This window comes from Trichomycterus rosablanca, chromosome 5, assembly GCF_030014385.1.
Source record: "Trichomycterus rosablanca isolate fTriRos1 chromosome 5, fTriRos1.hap1, whole genome shotgun sequence".
NCBI lineage: Eukaryota > Metazoa > Chordata > Actinopteri > Siluriformes > Trichomycteridae > Trichomycterus > Trichomycterus rosablanca.
This window is the reverse complement of record NC_085992.1, coordinates 41,185,803-41,213,158: the sequence shown is the minus strand read 5'-3', so window position 1 is coordinate 41,213,158 and position 27,356 is coordinate 41,185,803. Positions and strand designations below refer to the sequence as shown.

The following is a 27,356-nucleotide window of genomic DNA, read 5'->3' as shown; positions in this document are numbered from 1 at the left end:
TTTGGAAAGTCGATGTGGTTTTTGGCATTTAGCAGACGCTTTTATCCAAAGCGACTTACAGTACTGTGACAGTATATTGTCTAAGCAATTGAGGGTTAAGGGCCTTGCTCAAGGGCCCAACAGTGGCAACCTGGCAGGGGTGGGGCTTGAACCAGTGACCTTTCAATTACTAGTCCAGAACCACTAGGCTACAACTGCCCTAAAAATCAGGGCAGTTGAGAAAAGTCACCTCCGAAGTACTGCTTGAAATCTCCACCCAGCCTCCAAAGTATTTTGGACACAGCAGCCGTTCTCTGCTCCGTATGCAGCCTGATACAGCAGATGTAGGATATTCTACACAAATGCTTTATGCTACATGCTTTATGCTAATATATTACATGCATGCTACAATGTACCTCTTTTTTATTAACATACTCCAAGCGTATTTGCTCTTTTCTGGCTCCTCTAGTAGTTTCTAATTGTTAAGCTTGCTCTTAGTTATAGAGTGTAGAATACACACTACATGACTTGCACACTACATGAATTTAAGAGGGATCTTTTGGTTGGAAACGGTGAGAGCGGGAGGAGTAGTAATTGGTTGTGTCTGAGAGACTGAGAGAGAGCTTATAGTCCGGATTAAGCACCACCTTTTTGGACGCTCAAAGAAGCTTTAAGGGGAAGAAGAATTTGATGTGATGATTGTGTGAAAGCAGCGGTGCTTCAGTGGCTACATGCTCAACCAAAACTATTTTTTGCTGATGGTATTAAAAAGTTGGTATGATGCTGGGACAAATGCATCGGAAAGTGATTATGTAGAAAAAATGATGTCATTTGTTTTAGAAATTCTTAATAAATAGAATTAAGAAAGTGTGGAAACTTTGTGAAGAACCCTCGTACCAAAACTAGAATCCAACTATTGCAACTACTGCAAATCAATAACCAACAACCTCATTGTAATTACAAAATAATTTACTAAAGTTTAATTACCTGAATGTAATCTTAATAACATCCTAAAAAAACAATATAAAAGGTTTGTGGGGGAAAATAGCGCTGGAAGAGATTTAGTTGTTACACAGGACAATACCTTTCAACAAAACCCATATGTCTTCCTATTTACTTCACTCGAGCTCTACAGTATCTGTAGCGCTCTTTATAACCACTAGAACAATATTTGGGACTCGGCCACAGAAATGAAATGCAGCTGGATAAACACAGCCAAATGTACAAGTAAGTAAAAGTAAGCAAAAGTCTTTACAAACTCAATTCAATTACCTTGCAATTAAAAACTTCTCTTACAAAAGCAAGTTCTTAAGCTCAGTTATTAATATTAATAATAATAATGTTCAGAAAGTGCTTCATGCTGAATAGATTCACAATGGATCCAGTGTACTTTTACGAGGTACAATCACAATATTTAAAAGCTAGATAAATAAAGTGATCAGCATATTACTGCACAACATAGCTTATTTACAAAAAGAAAGTTATTTTTTTAATAAAAGGATTTTGATGAAGTGTAAGCGAAACAGTTAAATACCCATTCCTGTTAGATATCAAATATAAAACAAGTCAAGTCAAAATGTATTAGTATAGAGCTTTTTACAATGGATTTTATCTCAAAGCAACTTTACAGAATCCAGGACCAACAGACCAAAAACCCCTTTTGAGCAAGCCGAGGGCGACAGTGGCAAGGAAAAACTCCCCTAAAAATACAGGAAGAAACATTGAGAGGAACCAGACTCAGCAGGGACCCCCATCCTCCTTGGGTGGCCTGGAGGATACTTTGAATAAATAGGATTTACACAAATCATACAAACACAAAATTAAATAGAACTAAAAGTTATAACTAACAAAAAATAATAATGTAAAGAATTGGAGTTCTTTATTGTTCAGTCCAGTCTGTGATAAAGTCCGTAGTAAGTTCTTGACATTTTTGGTGCAAACATAATAACATAATTAAAAACAAATACCGAGCTACTTTAACTCTTGTTGTCACTTCCTGTCATTGCTACACTAACCCTGCATGCTGCTTTTGTGTAAGCCAACATAATGGCTGCATTTATACGGTCAGAGATCAAATCTGTCAGTCCAGTGCAGTCAGTTATACGTTCCTCTAAACCTTATTTATGCAGAATAAGTAGAAAGTACAGTGTAAAGGTTACCCCCAGACAACAAAACTGCTTGAATTAATTCTGAACATTTGTGATGACTCTGTGGGATGTCAGAATTAACTGGTTAACCAGTAACTGACAGAGAAATCTTTGTTGGATTAATGCTGTTCTTTTCCAACCACTAGTGCTTGGTTTCAATAGAGAACATTCTATACAAAGCAAGATTTGATATGATTTGAAACATGCCCTTATCTCAGCGTGTATGAGACAGCTCCGTTTACTGATCAGAAATCAGAATTAATCCACATTTTGCAAACAGGATCTTTGTGGGAAACCTTTTCATGCATTTATATTATTTCAACAAGAAATGACGGAACTATTACACATAGAAATTACAAACATTAAGTCCTAATAAACATGTTAAACTCTGCTTACCATCTTACAATAACTACACTAACATTGTCAGACAGAGCTTTAATATACCAACTGCATTTCTATTTTAAGTAACACATGTAGAATTCTCAGTATTTTTAAATAGCATGTTTGTTTCACATGGTTTACTTAATTAGGGGTAGGGCTAATTTGTGCTAACATCTAAATAGTTTTTTTTTTCATTCTGTTTAAATGGTAGCAGGTGTTTGGGAAGTCGGTTATGTGCTTCTGATAGGCAAAGTCAGGGCAGTTGAGAAATGTCACCTCCAAAGTAGTCGGGACATCTCCACCCAAATTTCAGAGTATTTGGGACATTAAATCCTAATGAACATGTTAAACTCTGCCTATCATTTTACAATAACTACACTAACATTAATAATATAATAATAATAAAATCAGAAAGAGCTTTAATATACCAAATACATCTCTATTTTTGAATAGCATGTTAAGTTAGCACTTGTTATGAACTCTTCATTAGTGACTCTGCTTAAAATGTACATTCTAAATGCAGAACTGGTTCTGATCAGTGTTTATAATCATCTTACTGTTATTCAATATGGTCATGTTCACTACGTTAAACTGTTTTAATCAATAAAGCATAATGAAAAACAGTAATAACAGACTTGATATGAAGCTTAGTGATGTTTCATATTTTAATGGGACCAAAGATTGTCAGTTATCAGTTAACCATTGACGAATGATGGTCTGTGATTGATAGATAGATAGATGGAAGGATGGATAGACAGACAGACAGCTAGATAGACAGATAGATAGATAGATAGACAGATAGATAGATAGATAGATAGATAGATAGATAGATAGATAGATAGATAGATAGTAGATAGATAACTTTATTGATTCCATAGGGAAAGTTAGTTCTTACAGCAGTTCAAGATACATTAAAGCAAAAAGTATTAAAGTACACAAGTAATGTTGTACACACTATGTAATTAAATACGGCCTGTGGGTGCTTTACATTATCAAAGCATCAGTCTACTTAACAAATTAAGTGTAAAATGTACATAAAAATTCTACTGATGTTTAAGCTATAGTAGTATTGTGTTAAATGCACATATCCTGGAACACAATGCCTGAACGACACCATAACACCCAACCCACCACCAGCACCACCCAAATTTTTCATTTTTCTGACATAATTTCTTACTTTTCCTAAGCCTCTAAAAATTCATTATTTACCAGTAATAGTAGAAATCGTAACTACCACTAACACAAGTACAAGTAATTACCACAACTGCATTCAAATCAAGTTATTTCATATTTTTTTTATGAACAGGCAATCATTACAAGCAGCACTACAAGTTTATAATATGGACAATATTCATAAAGGTCAATTAAAACAGATTAAGGAAAACTAATTCTAAATAGAAATAGTGTTATTTCACATCCTTAAAAGTTTATAAAGGTTACCATGTCCTTTTGTATTGGTTTTCATTACATCGCAGCCAAAAAAGACTTCTTAACTCTAACAGGCATCTTATTTAAAAAGGTAGAGGTAAACAAACCAACTTGTACAGCAAAAATGGCAAATCTGCATCTACCAACAAGCCTTTATTTCTAATTATAAAACAAACACAATCTGGATGTAGTTTTTAATAATACGTAGTATACTGTTCTTACAAGTGAGATGTGATAAAAGTACTTTTAGGCTTCAGTAGGTACACAGGTTACTGGCATTAGGAGCAGATGGCCTTCACACTCCGTGTCTAATGGAGGTGATCTGTCCCTTCTGCTGTGTCGCTCAGCAGGAGAGTTTCGCGGGATGGGGGGGGCATTTCCTGTCTAGTAATACCCTACTGCCACTTCTTCTACACACGCACACACATGTAATACCAGGTACACAAATACATACATATAAATCATAAAAAATCAAACGCATATACACACCTGAAAATAATATATCCATACATAGATGTATATGCACACACTTATTCACTTCCACAAACACGTGCAGCTGTTGCTGTTACTAGGCTTTTGATGAGGTGAGATCGCATCAGTGTAGAGGTGCTGCATTGGCCACTTCTTTAAATGCATTTACAAGCCTCACAAATGGCACTAAGCAACTAATACACCTATTCCACTGGATGGTACATTTTTAAATCTGTTATTCCACATTTAGAGGTTGTTTCCACTGCCAAGTGATGTGTACTGTACCCGAGTACCCATGCTAAATTTGGTTCTTGATCAGGGACAAAGTGTGCGGAAACAGGATGAATGGGTGGAATGATAAACAATGCATGTTGTCTCACTAGAGTGAGACAAAAAGTGCCAACTGTAATAGATTTAATTATAACTGTGCAGTGACAAAAAGCTTAAAAACAGAGAAACAGAAAATTAAACGTCACAACAACAAAAAATCGATTAATTTGCTCTTAGTGTCTGATAAAGAAATTCGTCAAAGCCTCACCTATAGCAAACTCCTCCTACTTTGTACCCTTGTGCAATCGTAAATGAATAACAGCGCGTTAGGTTCAGTACGGACAGTTCTGGATTTAGATGTGCACCTTATTGTCATGTGGTGTACCATGCAAATTAACACTGATACTCTAACCACAATACAGTTTGGTGTCTAGTGACTGTTTGTTTTGTTTTACACACTTTGGTTACATTCTTGACAGAAACGGTAGTTACTCATTACACAGAATTCATCAGTTCACAAGGTTATATCGAACACAGTCATGGACAATTTAGTGTCTCCAATTCACCTCACTTGCATATCTTTGGACTGTGGGAGGAAATCAAAGCGCCTGGAGGAAACCCACACAAACATGGGGAGAACATGCAAACTCCACACAGAAAGGACGCGGACCGCCCCACCTGGGGATCGAACCCAGGACCTTCTTGCTGTGAGGCGACAGCGCTACCCACTTAGCCGCCGTGCCGCACTAAACCCCGGTTTAAACCCCACCTCTGCCAGGTTGCCACTGTTGGGCCCTTAACCTTCAATTTCTTGGACTGTATACTGTCACAGTACTGTAAGTCGCTTTGGATGACAGCATCTGATAAATGCCGAAAATGTCAAATGTAAATGTACACATAAAACTGAGTGTCAATCATGTTATTAATCAATTACATGGCTTCTGAAAATCTCTTCAACTATTTCATTCTCTGTTTATGTCTGAAACTTGTTTTCCTCCATGTAGTGCCAAATGTAATGATGTACTGCACCCTGTCAACAACTTGAACACCAAACAATTCATGGTATTATTAATGTACTCATCTTGGTTGACAGCAGGTCAGCTTTGTGTCACCTGTTTATTGTAATCATTTATTTTATATATAAATCAGCAACACAATCTGCTATTAAAAACATTCTACCACCTTCTACATATTACACGTTTCACTTAGACCTGTTCAGCTGGTCAGGGTTGCAGTGGCTCTGGATTCCTGAAATCACTGGGCAAAACGGATACACCTCGAACGGTAAGCCAAATCACCGCAGGCCACTGGCCATCCCCCCAACATGTCTTTACATAGACACCCAACCGACCGATAGCACTGCTGGGGATTCAAACCCTGGATGCCAGAAGTCGTGGGTTAGTGCATTTTTGTACACTGTGCCACTGGAGCACCTGGTGTTAACACATTCGAAGAACTTTGATAAAGCCACCAGGATTTTTGCCCAGTAACTGTATTATTCACACATGTACAGTAATACCTTCAAATGAATGTTTTTGGTGTTTCTATATCTAAGCATGTGTGAAAACAGCAGAAAGAAAACAGAAAGTAGTGAAGGAATAACATCGCTGCTCGAAAATGTTGGTTTATTAAAAGAGCATCACCAGTTCTGTGTTTGTAAAAACACAACTAAAAGTAATCTGATAATAGATCAGCAGTCGTGGCCCGGGTTTAACCACTGTTAGAATAACTGCATGTAAACTCAGTGATCAGATTACCAGCAAATTCAATTTATGCCATGTACAATGTGTCAAAAAGCTGATCTGGTGTAAATTGTTGTAAACAATAAATAGAATTATAGAAACCAGAGCAGTAACAGTATTATATACACTATAACATGCAAAAATGATGTTACAATTATGTGGTTACATTGTATTTTTGCCAACCCCTATTACATAATATTGTGTTTTTAGAATAATTATGACTGTGAATAGCTCATAAGGCTCATAAGCAATGTATTCTGGAGAAGCTTCAGAGAAAAACAGCGGGGCCTCAAGTTTATTTATTTAAACTGTGTATTTCATTACAACATAAATACATTACATCAACACAAGCGTCGTCATAAAATGACATCTGAAGCAACACTTGCGTTTTAAGTTGAAATTCTGTATACTTTTGAATCATGTAAATTTATTGTAATGCCTTTGTCAGCGTGGAACAGATGGTCGGTTATAATCATTCTAAACTTGTTAAATGTAAATTCCCACATTTCCCTTTTGGCAGGCCATAGCCGTGTGACTTTACCACATCATTACAGAGGCCACAGATGGACACATTTGGCCTGGGTGGTATCTGAGGTTGCATATACATATGATTAAACTCTATACTGTATTAGTTACGAGAAACCTAATGTTATGTAAATATAATAAATAGATCGACTAGCTTTATGTTGCGCAAATGTAACTTTGTAAACAGAACATAACCTTAACAAGCCGTGTACACAGTCAGAATATAAGTGATAACACAAAAGGTTGAGTATTGTATTTGCACCTAATTATATCTCTTTATTATTTATTATTAACATTTAACAGTTAATTCATGAATCAAATACTAACTAGAGATTTTTACTCTATAGTTATCATTCGGTTAATACAAAAAAAATATTTTGTAGAAAAAGATGCAAAATTGGTTTGATTTATTAAAAAAACCATCTCAATGTAAGCAAATGAAAACTATTTATTTATAAAATTATTCTTTCATGAATGACATGGTAGTGAAAAGATGACAATACAAACTGCACACCACACAAATTTCATCACTAGGGCAGGATTTAGTACATTCAGGGGTCCTCAAGATTGCTTCTCGGCCCAATTACTACATTGAACAAAGGCTAAATGTATATTGAAATAAATCAAAGCCACGATGCTCAAACAGTGCTTTCAACACAGGCAAAACTTGCATTAACTAAATGATAGACTTAACACAAATACAAAATCTAGAACTACATTTTGATCTTGTACCAAACATTGATACAGTAAGTCTTTAAACTAGGCAAAGCTGTCTACGTTGACATTAAAGTTTCTAATTGTTGGCTACTAACAAATTATAATGAAATACTCCTGTGGCATAAGGGGTACTGTTAACACAAATGTGTAAATTATGCAGGTATTTGGGGCATAGTTTTGAAGAGAACACTAAAGAATCACTTCTTAAAGATATGGGACATGGGAAAGTCTGCCAGAAAAGTGCACTGTTTCTGGGATGAAGCAGTTAGTGAGCATTTGTAAGTGGGGAAATTGACGTTAAAATGTTAAAAAACACAGTAGAAATTATCGATAAATTAAGAAAGAAAAGGGTTTTTTTTGCTAGGAAAGGGGTACAATGGTATGGTAATAATCCAACAGTTGTTAAAGGGCCACAAATGGGGCTCCAAACCGAGTTTATTTAGCTATATAGGTAACGACTATGCTAATATAATTAGCATAATGTCAGACGATAAATATGTTTGTTGTGTTCTGTATTACTTATGTGTAAATAGAATAAATAAATTGACTAGCTTTATGTTGGGCAAATTTAATTTCGTAAACAGAACATAACCTTAACAAGCCGTGTACACAGTCAGAATATAAGTGATAACATCTACATTTAACAGTTAATTCATGAATTAATTACTTACTAGAGATAGCTAATAATTAATTTTACTCTATATTAATCATTTGGTTCATACAAAATTTGGTTTGATACAAAGTTATTTCTTTAAAAAGCATCTCAATGCAAGCAAATAAAAGCTATTTATTTATTTATCACACAAATTCCATCACTGGGGCAGGATTTATACATTCAGGGGTCCTCAAGATAGTATGCACTTAGACAGTGCGTGATTTGAGACGCAGCCCAATAATAGGTTGTCATGCAAAGCTGTTCGTTTACACAGCAGACACAAATATTCATGAAGTGACAGTAAGTGGACTGAACAGTGGGTGAACTTTGCTGGTCATTCTGAGCTGTGTGTGGGTTGGAAGGCCTACCTCGTTGCGCTGTAGCTGGAAAAAGTTGTTGAGATAGTTGGAGCTGAGAGAGGAGCTGAGCTCGGCTGTGGGAGTCTTGTTGAAGTTCAGATCCGCATGGCCTGAACTCGGCTCGGGGCGAAAAGCATCGAAAGCGCTGGTCTGGTGCGTGTCTTGTAGAGAGAGATAAACCCAGTTTAAAAGCTGTGCAGGCTGGTACACCGAGGTGCTGCTGTCTATGGCAGACAATAAGCTCATCTTTCTGCGCTTGAACTTTCTCCTCTGCCACCGCACTCACTTGTTTTACACAACTTCTCTAAACTTGCTGCGGTGACTTTATAACTGAACGCTCCGTCCGGCTTTTCCACACCCCGAAAGTGCAAACGTCGCTCTTGTTCCCACTCCAGCGTCCCGAAACCTCTGCTGAGATTCCAGTCGACACCGAGGTAACTATTCCTCTAACATGTCAAGACAAAAAAAGTTGGAGCCCGCTATGGCCCGTTATCTCTCTTTATTTGCACTACTTCAGCTAGCACCTCATTACATATTCAGCATCTAGCGCTGTGCGTCAGGGGCTCGGCCAACCAATCAGCGCATGCGCCGAAAATATATGCGCATAAACGCGTGTGACCTGTTGATCATCAGTTAGTTTTAAATATTGATTCAATATTCATCAAAACACAATCTTAAACTTGTCATGCAGGGTCTGTTCTAAGTTTTGTCACACGTGGCCTATTATGTTTGAGAACTTATGTAGTTTTTAAGTAACATGAAGATTTCTAGGCATAAACCAGTCACAATCATTACATTTACATTAGGGCTTGAACCAGCAACCTTCTGATTACTAGTCTAGTACCTTAACTACTAGGCTACAGCTTGGATTACATGATTATCTAATTGCAATTACCTAGGGCTAAAGCAACTTATTAACACGTGTGACCTGTTGATCATCAGTTACTTTTAAATATTGATTCAATATTCATCAAAAGACAATCTTTTAAACTTGTCACACGTGGCCTATTATGTTTGAGAACTTATGTAGTTTTTAAGTAACATGAAGATTTCTAGGCATAAACCAGTCACAATCATTACATTTACATTAGGGCTTGAACCAGCAACCTTCTGATTACCAGTCCAGTACCTTAACCACTAGGCTACGGCTTGGATTAAATGATCGTCTAATTGCAAATACCTAGGGTTAAAGCAAATTATAGTTTAGGATGGCCTACTGACTGTTTTTTCATTATAAGTGACCTAATCAACATAATCAAATAACTGTACTGTCTTGTTTTATTGCATTATTTTTAGGACCTTTAAACTGGGTTATTTTTACCTAGTTTTAAAATTGTTTCAAAAGTTTTTCTTCTATATATAAAACATTTTACAGATGTGCAAACTTTGCATATCGTATTTCTAGGTTTTCATATATTATGTGTTCAAACTGATTTATGTGTTATGAATTATTCCAGTATATTATGATATAAAGACAAACATGAGTGGCATCAAGTCAAAGAGAAATGCAAATAAGCCTTCATCAGGATTATTGTGTGGCAGTTAATCGTTATTTAACATATCAAAAGTGGACAGGGCCAACAACACATCTGACAATATTTATTTATCAGGATTTTTAATGTCATGTTTTATACTTTGGTTCAATTCATGACAAACGGTAGTTACTCATTATGCAAGATTCATCAGTTTACAAGTTTAATGTCAAACACAGTCATGGACAATTTTGTATCTCCAATTCACCTCACTTGCATGTCTTTGGACTGTGGGAGGAAACCCACGCAGACACGGTGAAAACATGCAAACTCCACACAGAAAGGACCTGGACCGCCCCACTTGGGGATCGAACCTAGGACCTTCTTGCTGTGAGGCGACAGTGCTACCCACTGAGTCTAGACAAAATGCAGTCACAATCATTACATGATCATCTAGTTGCAAATATCTAGGGCAAAAGCAAATTATAGCTTAGGATGGCCTACTGACTGGTTTTCATTATAAGTGACCTAATCAACATAATCAAATAACTGTACCGTCTTGTTTTATTGCATTATTTTCAGGACCTTTAAACTGGGTTAATTTTACTTAGTTTTAAAATTGTTTCAAAGGTTTTTCTTTTTTTATATTTATGAAATATTTTACAGATGTGCAAACTTTGCATATCATATTTATAGGTTTTCATATGTTATGTGTTATTCACACTGATTTATGTGTTATGAATTATTCCAGTATGATGTAAAAACAAACATAAGTGGCATCTAGGCAAAGGGAAATACAAATAATCCATCAATGGGATTATTTTGTGACAATTAATCATTATTTAACGTATCAAAAGTGGACAGGACCTACTACACATTTACATTTTCGGCATTCGACACCTTTATCCAAAGCGACTTACATTACAGTTACAGTATACAGTCTGAGCAATTGAGGGTTAAGGGTCTTGCTCAAGGGCCCAACAGCAGCAACCTGGCAGTGGTGGGGCTTGAGCCAGCAACCTTCTGGTTACTAGTCTAGTACCATAACACTAGGCTACTGCTTACTACACATCTGACAATATTTATTTATTAGGATTTTTAATGTCAAGTTTTACACTTTTTATTCAATTCATGACAGGACTGGTAGATACAGGTTACACATGATTCATCAGTTCATGTTTAGCGTCAAACACCATCATGGGCAATTTTGTGTCTCCAGTTCACCTAACTTACACACCTTTGGACTGTGGGAAGAAACCAGATCTCCAAAAGGAAATCCACAAGGACATGCAAACTCCACACAGATAAGACCAGACAGCTCCACCTGGAATTCAAACCAAGGACCTTCTTGCTGTGAGCCACCATGCTCAAAAACCTTGCCTTCAACACAGGCAAAATTGCATTAACTAAGAATGAATTGTCTAGGTGCTTGGCAAATACTCTTACCAAACCTGATTACTGTTTGTGGTTAGTTCTATTGTCAAAATGATAGACTCAACACAAACACAAAATCTGGAACTAGAACATTTTGATCTTGTACCAAACATTGTGACAGTAAGTTGTCACATGGCAAGGCTGCCTAAACTAACATTAAGATTGTTGGCTACCAACAAATTATAATGAAATACTCCTGTGGCAAAAAGGGTACTGTTAACACAAATGTGTAAATAATGCAGGTATTTTGGGGCATAGTTTTGAAGAGAACGCTTCTTCAGGAATCACTTCTTAAAGATTATAAAACACTGACATGGGAAAGTCTGCCAAAATATGCACATAAATTTAGTGCAACCTGCTGACTATTATTTACTGTTAAATGTTGATTTTACAGTCATAAAAGAACGATATATGACTTGGAACTTGCATGTAGGACCTGCATTTTGATGCACAGAGATTCCAGTTATGACCAGTTTATTTATTATTCATGCTTAATAATATTCAGTGTCATAAATCTTCACACAAATAAGTCACACTAATGTATTAGCATTCACATTATAAAATATTATATAATACTACTGCATTCTAGAATATTTTGTATGTTTTGTAACATTTTCATTCATGAGCAGCACAAAGGGGGAAGGTGAAAATGTTTTTCAAAAGCCTCAAGTAAACAACGGGATTATGGGATCTCTTTGAACCAAAAATCTACTGCAGATACACTAAACATTAGAGGGACTTTAGATAAACCATTGCCCTCTCTCATATCGGAAAGAATGCTATGCATATTAGTCGTGATAACCAACAGACAGTTCTTAGCATTTAGATTTATTATAGACAAAAGCTTAAATTAAATTAAAACTACATTGGAATTTAAAGTAGCTTCAAGCTATTTCAATGCATTTAAATACAATATTACTAAAACTGTAATGTTATACTGCAACAGACGATAAACATTTCTTACAAAAATAAGGCGAACATATAGAATTTAATAAAGCCACTACAAAAAGAGCCGAGTATGCCAAAACTTTGTTTAGTAATATCACTCACGGGTGGGTAGAAATAAAAAACAATGATTGTTGCTCCTCCAAACAGTCATTAAGTGTACTTAGTGCATTATAACCTCTCAAGTGGCTGACTATAACAAAGACTAAAGGTGTGTGGTTTCACATACTCCACTAATCAGGAATATAGACTAACACAAAACAAATGGCACTGTTTATTTAGCTAGATGTGTGATTCCCAAGCAATACCAAGCAGTTCCTGGGGAAATACTAGGGCACAAATTCACAGGTTAAGGTGCTGGACTTGTAATCAGAGGGCGGCACGGTGGCTAACTGGGTAGCACTGTCGCCTCACAGCAAGAAGGTCCTGGGTTCGATCCCCAGGTGGGGCGGTCCGGGTCCTTTCTGTGTGGAGTTTGCATGTTCTCCCCGTGTCTGTGTGGGTTTCCTCCCACAGTCCAAAAACATGCGGGTGAGGTGAACTGGAGATACAAAATTGTCCAGGACTGTGTTTGATATATAACCTTGTGAACTGATGAATCTTGTGTAATGAGTAACTACTGTTTCCTGTCATGAATGTAACCAAAGTGTGTAAAACATGATGTTAAAAACCCAATAAACAAACAAACAAGACTAGTAATCAGAAGGTTGCTGGTTCAAACCCCAGTAACAAAGTTCATTGTGGTTTATGTCCTATATCATATTGCTTTATTTTTACAAAAAATGTAAAAAAAAAAAAAAAAAATTCCAGTGCATAGATTCACTTTAGATTGTATCTGTTGACTTTGTACTTATACATATAAACAAAACTTAATCATAAAGCATAAACAAATAATTGCTGGGTAAAAGGAATTTAACCACTATATTACAATATAAATGTGTAAATGGTATATACAATGGGTACAATTGACTGGGCAAAAGGTAGGAAAAACCCTGGACAGGTTGGCAGGGCACACACACACAGTAACACCTAGGGCAATTAAGTATCTCCAATTGGCCTGACTGCATGTCTTTGGACAGTTTAAGAAAACTGGGGCTATAGGAGTAATCCCACTTAAACACAAGGAGGGCATGGAAACTTCACCCAGAAAGGACCCGGACCGCTCGTACCCAGGACCTCTGCTGTGAGGTGATAGTGCTAGCCACTTAGCCAAGTTCATCACTCTGCAAATTAAAAAATGGTTCTCATGCAAACTGCACTTGTTTTTTATTGTTAAAGACAAGGTAAATTAGAAAATAAGAAATTAGATCTAAGAGCTAGATTTTGCTTTAAGTGAAGTCCTCTGTTGAATGATATAAATTTCTCTTTTAAATAACCAAAGAAAATAACTAATGTAGCATTTTTTTAAATGCATTTTCTCCCCATTTTCCTCCCGATTTAGCGCACTCAATTTTGTCCTCCGCTGCTGAGAGATGCCAGATTGCATCCGAGGAGAGCACGTCACTGTACACGCCTCTTTCGACACGTGCACAGCCCTCCTCTTCTCGTCTCTTCCGCCAATCAGGGTCCTTACACAGCGTATGAAGAACCCACCCACCCACACATAGTCCGGCCCCCACCCTGCAGATACAGTGGCCAATTAGTATCTCTTGCAGGCACTGCCAATTATGCCCGCTAGATGGCGCCCAGCCGACCGGTGGCAACATCGAGTTTCGAACCGGAGAGTTCAGAAACTCGGTGCTGGTGTGCAAGCGGAAATATCCCGCTGCGCCACCTGGGCGCCCTAATGTAATATTTTAAAGTACCAGGATATTTTGTTAATACTGCCATGTCACAATTATTCAACCCCTACATAATACTGCTGATTTTAAAACCTATTACTAGTCATTATGACCTAATGTTGAGTTTCAACATGATTAAACCATTGGGAATCAAAAATAACCCTAAACTAGATTCAGCTGTTATATGTCATATAAACACCACCAGGAGAATAATGTGTTCAAGGTGTGTTCCAACCGTGGTAAAGACTAAAGAGCTGCCACAAAAGCTGTTAGTAGAGATTTAAAAGGGCAATGGGTATTAGATTTCCAAGACCTTGACAATTCAGACACAGCTGTATTATTTGAAAGATCCAAACTTAAGGTACAGCAAACATGCATGACCATGGGAGAAACCCCAAAATTTCATCCAGCAGTGTTAGCGACCTCATCAGAGAACAAAGAAACTGCAAAAGACATACAGGATGACCTGATAAGGGCTTGGACAAATGTCTCAGTTGCAACCACAGGATCACTCAACAACCCAGGACTTTATGGCCGGACACCACAATGCATACCACTCGTGACCAAGCAACACAGGAAGAGTCAACTGGAATACTGGGAACTAAATTTGGACACGTCTGCAGTAATCTGGGACAGTTCTATAGAGTAATGCATCAAAACTGGAACTGTCTGGTCAAATGAATCAGCGGTTTGTTGGACACAAGAAAGACAAGGCATGTGACCAGAAGAGTGCAATCTCCAAGATCAAGCATGGGAGTGGGTCAGTCCTGTCTCTGGGTTGATGCCCTTCTCCGGCTCTGACCAGCTCTTCTTGTGTAACAGCCTGTGTATCTCCTTCATGCTATTAAGACTGTGCTGGGAGATGGCACAGAAGGAAGCTACCAGTATCAGGAACATACACACAAACTATATGGACAACAGTATTGGGACACCTACACATTACACCTACAGGAGCCTTCATGACATCCCATTTTAAATCCACAGGCATTAATATGGAGTTGCAGCTATAAGAGCTTTCACTCTTCTGAAAAGGCTTTCTACAAGATTCTGGAGTGTGTTTATGATAATTATTGCCTATTCATACAGAAGTCAGGTCAGATAGTGATGTTGAACAAGAGGCCTGGCTCACAATCCCCTATGGAATCCATCTCAAAGTAGTTCAGTAGGGTTGAGGTCAGGGCTCTGTGTGAGCCAGTCAAGTTCTTCCCCTCCAAATTTGCCCAACCATGCCTTTTTGCACAGTCATGCTGAAACAGAAAAGGGTCATCCCCAAACTGTTTCCACAAGGTTGGAAGCATACAGTTGTCCACAATGTTTTGGTATGCTGAAGCATTTTCCCTTCACTGGGATCCTCCTGGAATTTGCCAAACCCAGACTTATCCATTAGACTGCATGTTAGAGAATGATTAATCACTCCACAGAACACGTTTGCATTGTTCCACTGGTGATGTTCTTTACACCACTCCATCTAACCCATGTCATTGTGCTTGGTGATGCACATGCTCGGCCATGGAAACCCATGCCATGAAGCTCCAGTTTTTGTGCTCATTTTAATGCTAGAGGAGGTTTGGAACTCTGCAGTTATTGAGTCAGCAGAGCATTGACAGCTTTTATGCACTAGATGCCTCTGCACTCAGTGACCCCGCACTGTAACTTTATGTGGAGTTACTGTGGCTTCTAAACGCTTCCACTTTTCAACAATACCACTCACAGTTAATCATGGAATATCCTGGAGAGAACAGCATCCTATTACAGTACTACGCCCAAATTCAGATCTTTAAACTGACCCAGTCTTTCACAAATGTTTGTAAAGGCAGGCTGCATGGCTTGGAGCTGATTTTAAACACCTTGGCAATGGGGCTGAATGAAACACCTGAATTCTATGATTAAGAGGTGTGTCCTAATACTTTTGTCCACATAATGTACACATAAATATATTCAGAGTGTTTACTAATTGGTGTACAGAGCAACAGAGACTGCACCAATTATGGTGTGGGGTTGTTTTTCAGGAGTTGGGCTCGGCCCCTTAGTTCCAGTGAAAGGAACTCTTAATGCTTCATCATACCAAGAGATTTTATACAAATTTCATACTCCCAACTTTGTGGGAACAGTTTGGGGATGGCCCCTTCCTGTTTCAACATGACTGCGCAACAGTGCACAAAGCAAGGTCCATAAAGACAGAGTTTGGTGTGGAAGAACTTGACTGGCCTGCACAGACAGAGTCCTGACCTCAACCCGATATAACCCTTTGGGATGAATTAGAGTCGAGACTGCGAGCCAGGCCTTCTCGTCCAACATCAGTGTCTGACCACACAAATGCGCTTCTGGAAGAATGAACAAGAATTCCCATAAACACACTCCTAAACCTTGTGGAAAGCCTTCCCAGAAGAGCTGAAGCTGTTATAGCTGCAAAGGGTAGGTCAACATCATATTAAACCCTATGGATTAAGAATGTGATGTCACTCAAGTTTATATGTGTGTGAAGGCAGACGAGCGAATACTTTTGGCAATATAGTGTATGTATGTGCATTTGTGAGGTCAGACACTGATGTTGTACGAGAAGGCCTGGCTCACAGTCTCCGCTCTAATTCATTCCAAAGGTGTTCTATCAGGTTGAGGTCAGAACTCTGTGCAGGCCAGTCAAGTTCTTCCACACCAAACTCGCTCATCCATGTCTTTATGGACCTTGTTTAGTGCACTGGTGTGCAGTCATGTTGAAACAGGAAGGGGCCATCCCCAAACTGTTCCCACAAAGTTGGGAGCATAAAATTGTCCAAAATCTCTTGGTATGCTGGTCATCCTATCACGGTACCACGCAGGACTTCACTGAGCTCCTGGGCTTCTTTATATTTTGTAAAATTCAATATTAAAATGTCCCCAAAAAAGGTGCAAAGAAAGTGCAGTGTTGAGAAAATGAACATATCTATTACATTTGTTGTTGTATAATTACTCCTGCCAGTAGCTGTCACTGTGTATCAGACAGAGGGGACATTGAGTAAGAGAGAAGAAGGAATTTGGCTCAGTAAAGTATTCTTTCTTTCGTGCAATTACACCTACATAATACAAAACTATTGAAATAAAGAAGGAAATAATAGAGAAATATGAGTTATTGTTGTTTCTGGTAGATAAATTTTATATAAAAAAAGAAGGAAATGTACAGTATTATGGTGTATGGTTCAGCACACATTATTTCTTATGGGAAAAATAGGTTTAACTAATGATCATTTTGACTTAAGAACAGCCCTTCAGAACCAATTAAATTCGTAAGTCAAGGGTCAAACAAACACCCAAGTAATTTTATTTAACTGCATACAGTTCTTCACGTTTCAGGCCTACACTCCACGTAGTGGCGCTGTTAAGAAACTTGAAGGGCATTTAACATAACATGAAATAAAAAGCAACTGGTCAATTACTGACCAAAATTAAAGTGGAAGAGTCACGTTTGCCTTACATTAACTGCATAAAACTTAGTTCCTAAGAATCAGGACTGTGGCACAAATTGGAAATCCAATTCAGCTAAGTGCAAAGGTTAGAAATTATTATAATATATTTAAAAAGAGAAACAAAAAGAACACAAGAAAAAGACCAGTCCATTCTTTCTAAACCGCAACAGCTTTTCTCTGACCATATGACAGTATTTAATTGTTTTTCTATAATAAAGGGATTTTGGTATGTTGTTATCTTAATGTTGTTCATGTTACAAGCCATAATTCCATAAAACAACAATCAACTATTACTGTTTAATATTTGTACTGCAGTGGCCACATACTTCAAATCAAAGTGCACTCTTCAAAAATAAGAGTAAAACTATTAAAAGAAAGAATTTAAACCATTAAAATATTACTATATAATAGATTAAATCCACTCTGAAGAGTACAATCCTTTGAATGGACTCTACAGTCAAAAAAAACATGCAGTATTTTTAAATCAGTAGAAGGCTAATTGGTTTATGACATTACATAAAGATCAATTTTATATCCAATGGTAAAAGACTTCTGTATTATATAGTGTATCAAAACAGGACTCGTTATGATATTTAATAAATCACAGGCACCCGATGGAAGATATAACAATCTGGCATGAAGTAGTTTATTGCAGATACACCCATCACATGATCCGTAAATAATCAGTTCCATGCACTGCTTAAACTACAACAGCATAGAAAACAAGGACAAATTAATGTAGGATGTTTAACCTAAGCTAATCAAAACATAACATTTCTATTAGTCAAAATTATACACGACCCTGAATAAAGATTTAAACTAGGGCTGCACGATATTGGAAAAAACTGACATTGCGATTTTTTTCCCCCTGCGATATACAGTATATTGCGATATTAAAAAAAATGCAGGAATTTTCACCACATTATTAATAATATTAATAATGCATGTATCTTACTCTAAATAAGGGGCTCATCTGTGAAAAAGGGTGGTGCCTACAAGGGATACAAAAGATTATGACAAGCTACATCTTTGTACTTGGTTGAAAGTGTTTTTATTAGCAAGTTTGGGCTTGTCAGCAAATGTAACCGTTTTCTGTACACGAATCGAGATGTTATATTGACATGTTAGCGCTGTGACTAGGGTTGCCAACCGTCCCGCAAAATACGGAATCGTTCCGTATTTGAAAACTAAATGCGCTTTGTTCCGTATTTTGATCAATGGGAGAGAAATGCTGCAGATTAGACTGTTCAATACTAGAGCTGGGCGGTTCCTGAATCAACCGGGTTAATGATTCGAATCTTTGTACTGAATCAGGAATCACGAGTCCGAAATCTCAATGAACCCGGATCCTATGAGTCCTCTGACTGGCTGCTGCTCGGTACACAAGGCGGGTGTGAGCCGTCATTGAAAATGAGAACGGTGTGAATTTTCCTTTTGTGTCAAGCAGCAAAAAAGTTGTAGCATGACGTATTTGATATAATTTGCATTAAGAAACATCGCACGTCCTGCGATGTGACTATCGCGCATGCACACATCGCGATGACGATGCTGAAACGAAATATCGTGCAGCCCTAATTTAAACCTTTAACATGTCATGTTAAACCTGGAATTAAACAGATTTTAATGGAACTTCCACACAATAGCTAAAAATGTAACAGTGGGTAAACATCATTTTAAAAATACACCAATCAGGCATAACCTTTTCACCCCCTCCTTGTTTCTACAGAAGCACTTTGTAGTTCTACAATTACTGACTGTAGTCCATCTGTTTCTCTTCATGCTTTGTTTGCCCCCTTTCTTGCTGTTCTTCAGTGGTCAGGACCACCACAGAGCAGGTATTATTTAGGTGGTGGATTATTCAGAGCACTGCAGCGCTGATGAAGCTTTTAAACACCTCACTGTCACTGCTGGACTGAGAATAATCCAACAACCAAAAATATCCAGCCAACAGCGCCCCATGGGCAGCGTCCTGTGACCACGGATGAAGGTGTAGAAGAGGACCAATTCAAACAGACTTTACATCTACAAGGTGGACCAACTAGGTAGGAGTGTCTTATAGAGTTGAAAGTGACTGGACACGGTATTTATAAACTCCAGAAGCGCTGCTGTGTCTGATCCAATCATACCAGCTCCAATAATACCTGCTCTGTGGGGGTCCTGACCATTGAAGAACAGAGTGAAAGCAGGCTAAAAAGGTATGTAGAGAAATAGATGGACTACAGTCAGTAATTGGCTGGATATTTTTGGTTGGTGGACTATTCTCAGTCCAGCAGGGACAGTGAGGTGTTTAAAAACTCCAGCAATGCTGCTGTGTCTTATCCACTCATACCAGCACAACACACACTAACACAGTAGCAGTGCTGAGAATGATCCACCACCTAAAGTATACCTGCTCTGTGGTGGTCCTGTGGGGGTCCTGACCATTGAAGAACAGAATGAAAAAGGGCAAAAAAAAAGTATGTAAAGAAACAGATGGACTTCAGTCAGTAATTGTAGAACTACAAAGTGCTTCTGTGGTAAATGGAGTTGATAAAATAAACAGTGAGTGTAGAAACAATGAGGTGGTGTTAATGTTATGGTTGATCTACTTGCAGCATAATAAAGAGGATTCATGTCGAGTGTTTTTTAATGTGTAGCCTGTATTCATAAATGTATTTGTAGGTTTTTTCACAGACATCACACTTAAAAGGTCTTTCCTTTGAATGAGTTTTCTTGTGCTTGTTTAGAACATAAGTCCGTTTGAAGCTCTTTCCACACTCTTGACAGACGTACGGTCTTTCTCCAGTGTGATCTCGCATGTGCACTTTCAAATCACACCGGTCAAAAAACCTTTTCTCACACTGGTCACAAGGAAACGCCCTATCACCAGCATGTCTGCGCAGATGGATTTTTAGGAGAGCTGGCTTGGCAAACATCATGTCACATAGATCACAAGGGTACGGCTTCTTCTTCCTGTGCACTTTTCTGTGGTCGGTGAGACGGTCAGATCGTTGGAACTGTTTTCCACATGTTTCACAACAGAATGACCCTTCACACGTTTTAGGTGTTTTTACCCTGCTGGCCACTGTCTGGTCACGGCACTGGCTCTTTGGATTCTTCGCCATGCTTAGCTTTACTTTTATAGTTTTAACTTTTGTATCTAAAGGTTTATCCAGACATATATTTGAGTTCTCTGCACATGCTGTGTCACACTCTTCATCATCCATTTCAACTGGAGGAATCAAGCCATGTGGTATGTCTTCTTTGCACTGGTGGATCACTTCGTTTGCTAAAGTTGGGTCATGGTCATCAAACTCTTCTTTTTTAATCAGATCAATCTCAAAAGACTCTTGCTTAATCTCAAAATGAGAACAGGACACAGAGTTTGATTGGTTTTGGTCAGATGATAGTGTGTATTGTACATCAGAGTCCTGTTTAATTTGTACAGGGCTGAGTAATGAAAATTTGCATCTTGTTGTAGGCTGCATGTTTTGATTGTTTACGATGATGATTGTTAACACGTGATGTTAACAGACTTGGTTTGTTTCTTTTATTTTTATCTGACTTTGTTCCGTAGAGGTGGTAAACCTGTCTCCATGACTTTAAAGTATCTGGGATATCTTTCAGTCTGCATTGTTGTATTTAGAGCTTCACCTCCGACTTTGTCATTCATCACACATTAAAGAAATGTATAAAGGGTTGATTCAGCTTCTGGGACCATGATCAAATGCATCTAATCTATTTAAAACCTGAGAAAAGAGGAAAAAACATTAAATAAAAGAATTATATTTGTATAGCAGTCTTCATTAAATAAGCTAGATGTATCTATTACTATGCTAAACATTTCATAAAATAAGCATCTAATCAGTAACAACAAATCAGACCAGATAAGTAGCAATTATATACAATAAGATTTAAATAAACAAAAAAAATATTCAATATTTGCTTGTTATTTTTTAGGCACAATTTGCTGATTTATTATGTACACCCCTCTTGTAACATTACTAAATAGCAATGTTTTTAATTACGTCCAACATAACTAGTGCGGTTTTTACTTCTGTAGCACATTTGTTGCTATACACTTGGCCTAAAATATTAAAGTAATAATATAGTATATACAGTTGTGATCAACACTTATGGCACCCCTAAATATTCGGTACACCATGTACACCAAAATAACTCCTGAAAAAGTGTTTGGTGGAACTGCTTGGATGTGTATTAACTTGTGTGTGATACAGAAGACACAGAAATAACAACATAAAGAACAAGGCAGGAAAACGGAGGCAAATTTTAAAACTATGCCGGGACACCTTTTGTTCTGTTTGAACCAATAAACATTTACATTTTCGGCATTTAGCAGACCTACAGTATACAGTCTGAGCAATTGAGGGTTAAGGGCCCTGCTCAAGGGCCCAACAATGGCAACCTGGCAGTAGTGGGGCTTGAACCAGCAACCTTTGGATTACTAGTCCAGTACCTTAAGCACTAAGTCCAATAAACAAAATCAGATTAACCTGTAATTAATTAGAAATTAGATTTACCTATCCCCACCTTGGCAGAGCTCACATGACTTTAATTAGCCTACGAATGGTGGCTTTGATGCTAAGAAAGAACACCAGTTGTATTCCCTGTTTCTTGTTCACAATGGCAAAGACAAGAATGCTGACTGAGCAGACCAGAAATGCTATAATCATCAAACATACGCAGTCTAAAAGGTACAAGACTTTAACCAAATACCTTACTTCTGGATTCCACAGTTCAAAATGGTATCAAGAAATGTACTACTCCTGGAACAGTCAACAATTTTCCAGGACATGGTGGAAGGAGGAAGCCTGATAAGAGAACCCTATATAAGGTGGTTCGAAATGTGGCAAAGTGGCTTAAAAAGTGCAACTAAACTTTGCTGAAACTTAAACAGACAAACCACAATCCGTCTGAGCAAATGTTTTATATACCAGTGCCAGTGATAGCTTAGTGGTGAAGGTACTGGACTAGTAAACAGAAGGTTGCCGGTTCAAGCCCCGCCACCACCAAGTTGCCACTGTTGGGTCCCTGAGCAAGGCCCTTAACCCTCAATTGCTCATCGTGTTCAGCTCATTGTGTGTAAGTCGCTTTGGATAAAAGCGTCTGCTAAATGCTAAAAATGTAAAAAAAAATGTAAATATACCGATGAAACCGAACTAGATTTCTTAAGACAGTGCATGCAAGTGTCATGTTTAGTGGTGATGAAATAAAGCCTATCAAAAAAGGTGCACCCTACCTACAGTGAAACATGGTGAAGGATCAATAATGTTGTGGGGCTGCTTTGCAGTCTCTGGGACTACAGGGTTTTAATATGCAACAATTAAATCAGAAGACTATTAAGTATTTGAGAGCAAAATGTGCTCCCATGTGTGAGAAAACTCTGAGTCACAAGCAGGATAATGACTCAAAGCACACATCCAAAAGTACACAAGAATGGTTATAAAAAAAATGGAGCAATGAGTCCTGATCTTAATCCAATAAAAAAATCTTTGGAGAGTTTAAATCTGTTTTTGGGAAAATGAATCCTGCAAACATTCGAGAGCTTGAGAGAATTGTAGTGGAAGAGCGGAAGAAACTACCAGCAGACAGGTGCAAGAAGCTCACAGATGGCTACAGAAAACATTTGGGGCTGCCATTGTTGCCAGAGGTTGTGCAACCAAATATTAGGGAAAGATGCCATTCATTAATCCTGTCCATGTCATGTGCAATGTTTCCTTTTTTAAATGACTGCATGCATGTTGACAGGTCAACTTGAATGTGTTTGGAAATGCTATTAAAATATTTTGAAGATACGTAGTCGGCATATATCAACTTATTTCTGAAGATACTGGGTTTTTTTTTGTACTACCGATCAAGGGTGCCAACGTTTACCACATTATACATAAATAATGAAGTATGCACTAAGTCTGTGGACTAAATGTATAAATCAAATTACAGAAGCAACGTGTAGTATGATGTGTAAAGGTGACTTACATTCATCCTTTGATGTCTATATTTAATAGGCTTTAAACGTTATGTTTTACATACTTGGTTACATTTATGCCAGAAACTGTAGTTACTCGTTACACAAGATTCGTCAACTCACAAATTTAATGTCAAACACAGTCATGGACAATTTAATATCTCCAGTTCACCTCACTTGCATGTTTTTGGACTGTGGGAGAAAACCAGAGGTCCCGAAGGAAACCCACGCAGACACGGGGAGAAAATGCAAACTCAACACAGAAAGGACCCGGAACGCCCCACCTGGGGATCGAACCCAAGACTTTCTTGCTGTGAGGCTACAGTGCTACCCACTTAGCCACCATGCCGCCCTTTTGTTCAATATGTTTCAATATGCTATTAAAATATTGTAATGATACATAGATATAGATATGCTTTATTTGTCATATACAGTACAATGAAATTCTTTCTTCGCATATCCCAGCTTGTTTGGAAGCTGGGGTCAGAGCGCAGGGTCAGCCATCGTACGGCGCCCCTGGAGCAGCAGGGTTAAGGGCCTTGCTCATGGACCCAACAGTGGCTGCATAGCAGAGCCTGGAGTCGTTATGTATTAACTAATAGTCGGTATATCACAACTTATTTCTGAAGATGTTTTTTTTTTTTTTGTACTACTGATCAAGGGTGCCAACGTTTACCACGTCTATATAACAATGATATACATAAATAATGAAGTATGCACTACTATCTATAGACTAAACGTATGAATCAAATTACAGTAGCAACGTGTAGTATAATGTTTAAAGATGACATATTCATTCTTTGATGTCTTTATAATTTTTTGGCTTATTGCTACTAACTTTTATGCATGTTTTTTTTCTTTTGCTAAGTTGTATATACATTTTAGCCCCACATTGTATATAAAAGCTTTAAAAGTTTAAATGCTCGTTTTAATGGTTGGCTGTACTTATACTAGCGCATGTCGCCACCTAGTGTCGAAAATGGAACTGCCCAGGACAAAGGTTATAACGGGTTGTGATTTGCAGTACTTTTTTGTTTGTTTACTTAAGTTAACGGTGTAATGTAGACATAAACATAGTAAATACAACTATAAATTGGCAAATCTTTTAAAGCCACACAAGGCATTACATAACTCCATGGCAAATAAAGTGTAGAGTCTAGAACAAGCTTTGATTCATTTGTTGATTTAATATTCATGCTCATGTTTAAGTATTTAAAATTAAACCAGCACTTCTCTTTAGTGTTGAGGTTTTTTTGTACACTTAGGTTTGTTTATTAGTGTTTCTATGGGTGGGGATGTGTATTAATAACCTGAATAACTCTAGATGTGTATGAGAACCCAACTCCAAACACCAGATACAGGTAAAACAACAGAAACCTGGCTGCACAAGTTTAAATGGAAAGAAATAACAAAGACTATACAGTCAATGTAATATAAATATGTAGACAAAATACATGTTTTGTTATGTAATCATAATCATTAAACACAAATAATTAGTTTTAAGATTTAAATGTTTAGATTTAATTAACTGTACCTCAATTCCCGTCTAATCTAGATTAAACAGATTTAGATTTAGTTTTTAAATACGTATATAATATATATATATATAAGCATCACTAATAAAGGTAAACTCTACAGAACGAACAATGAGGTGCTCTGTACGGAATACTGTGATCTAGGTTGACGTCATCAGTTCATGAGTAGTAAGTAATTATCGGTTTATTTACAAGTGGCTCAAGTAAACCAGGGTTAGAAAAGTCCGACCTCAAAACATTCACCGTTAAAGCGTTCAAATTGGTGTTTCGTTTTAACGCAGTACAAGTATAACACTTTTAAGAATTAAATCGTTTCTATTAAACAACTTGCCTGTAATTCCTTATATAAACAACCTTACCTTTTATCCACACCGCTAGCAACAAAGCTAACTAAGCGGCAGGAAGTATAGCACTGACTACATCCGGTTAATAGAAGTTTTGTTAATGTTGGTAATGGCGCTGACTTTTATCACCATCTAGCGTTATTATAACACTGTCTACACCTTTATCCATATTGCGAACATGTAAAACACTTCAAATCCCAAACCTTAACTTTCTCAGGGAAGCAAACTCTGTCCCTCTGAGAGAGAAAATGGTTTTCCACTGCTTTTAAATAGGGCGGCTGGGTGGGTAGCACTGTCGCCTCACAGCAAGAAAGTCCTGTTTAATTACCAGGTGGAGCGATCCAGGTCCTTTCTGTTTAAAGTTTGCATGTTCTCCCCATGGGTTTCCTGTGGAAACTCTGGTTTTCTCCCACAGTCTGAAGACATGCAGTCAGGTGTAATGGACTGGTGACCTGTCCAGGGTGTTTCCTACCTTTTGCCCAGTGATAGTGATTGCCAACCGTCCCGTAAAATACGGAGTCGTTCCTTATTTGGAAACTTAACGTGGTGTTCCGTATTGAACTGATACGGGACGCGCTTTGTTCCGTATTTTTATCAATGGAAGAGCTGCAGATTAGACTGAGACAGGCCGATCTGTATGAAACAGAAGGAAACTGCTGTTACCGTGGGAATTAGAAAGTGTTTGGTTATTTTAACTAGTGTTCACTTTTAGTCTTAGTAACGCAGTGTGTGCTCAGGCATATAAGCATAACAACCTGTTTATTACTCCGCTGTTTGAGTAGCGCAGTGGGCAGAACGCATCGTGCATGTTTTTCTGCCCTACGTTCGAGTCCGGCCTAGGGTGAAAACACAAGCAGGGTCAGCGCTATGGGGGGCGCTTCAGATTTTCTTACTGCCCCCCCAAGCAATGCAGTCCAGAACTGGGGCTGCATGTCGGTGTACAGATGGATTATGTAAAAATGTTGTTTGTAATATAGAGAAAAAATGTTACATGATTTTTCCTTAATTTCCTACTGGATTTATAAAGTATCTATCTGTCTGTCTGTCTAATCTATCTATGTTCTTTATGCATGTTGTTTTATTATTATAAAGAATGAAAATAAGACCCTTTATATTTTTTAAAGGTGCAACCCTAACCGCCCAGCCCCCGCTCCCGTTTAGGTAAACACCCGCCATCCCACCCCCACCCTATGCCTTCCGCCAACCCGCCAGCCCATGGTGTTCCTTATTTCTAGTTCTGAAAGTTGGCAACCCTACCCAGTGAATTGTACCCACCATGACCCTGACCTGGATTTCCAAAGCCGACCATTGTCTTTAAACCAACAAAAGTTAGGACAGGGGTGAATATAAGCTGGTGACTATGAATTCATGCTGTTTATGCCAAAGACTGACCCAGCTATTTGCATGATACAGCAGAAATAATGCTAAGGTGGAAATCTTTAAAAGAAACAAAAATAAGGTTTTAGAGAGGCTGAGTCAAAATCCTGCTTTTAATCCCATTGAGATGCTGTGGCAAAAAATTAAATAGGCAGTTCATGCTCAGAAACCCTCCAAAATAGGCAAAAACACCATTCCATCAAGAAAAGGTGGCCAATATTTCTCCACAGCAATGTAGAAAATTCACTGCAAGTTATAGCAAATGTGTGAATGCAGTTATTACTGCCAGGGTAAAATTTTCACATGGGTGATATAGGTTTTAGTTAAATCTTTATCTTTACTAAATGTAATGATCATTTAAACACTGCATTCTTTGTTTATTCATG

The 27,356-nt window shown here is 37.8% G+C and overlaps 2 protein-coding genes across 2 annotated transcripts in view; both read right to left on the bottom strand.

Moving 5' to 3' along the window:
- zcchc24 (zinc finger, CCHC domain containing 24) overlaps nucleotides 1–9,119 on the bottom strand; it is a 92,979-nt gene extending 83,860 nt beyond the window's left edge. Inside the window, exon 1 of the mRNA XM_062995216.1 lies at nucleotides 8,684–9,119. Coding sequence (XP_062851286.1) covers nucleotides 8,684–8,920 — 237 coding nt within the window. The 5' untranslated portion in view covers nucleotides 8,921–9,119. The remainder of the gene's footprint in view (nucleotides 1–8,683) is intronic.
- A 9,247-nt stretch (nucleotides 9,120–18,366) lies between these two features.
- wu:fj13e08 (zinc finger protein ZFP2) lies at nucleotides 18,367–26,146 on the bottom strand. Its single transcript, XM_062995215.1, has 2 exons — nucleotides 26,066–26,146; nucleotides 18,367–21,477 (listed from the first exon to the last, which is right to left on the bottom strand). The coding sequence occupies exon 2, from the start codon at nucleotides 21,214–21,216 to the stop codon at nucleotides 20,359–20,361; it is 858 nt and encodes a 285-aa protein (XP_062851285.1). The 5' UTR covers nucleotides 21,217–21,477; nucleotides 26,066–26,146; the 3' UTR covers nucleotides 18,367–20,358.
- Between the last annotated feature and the right edge of the window lie 1,210 nt (nucleotides 26,147–27,356).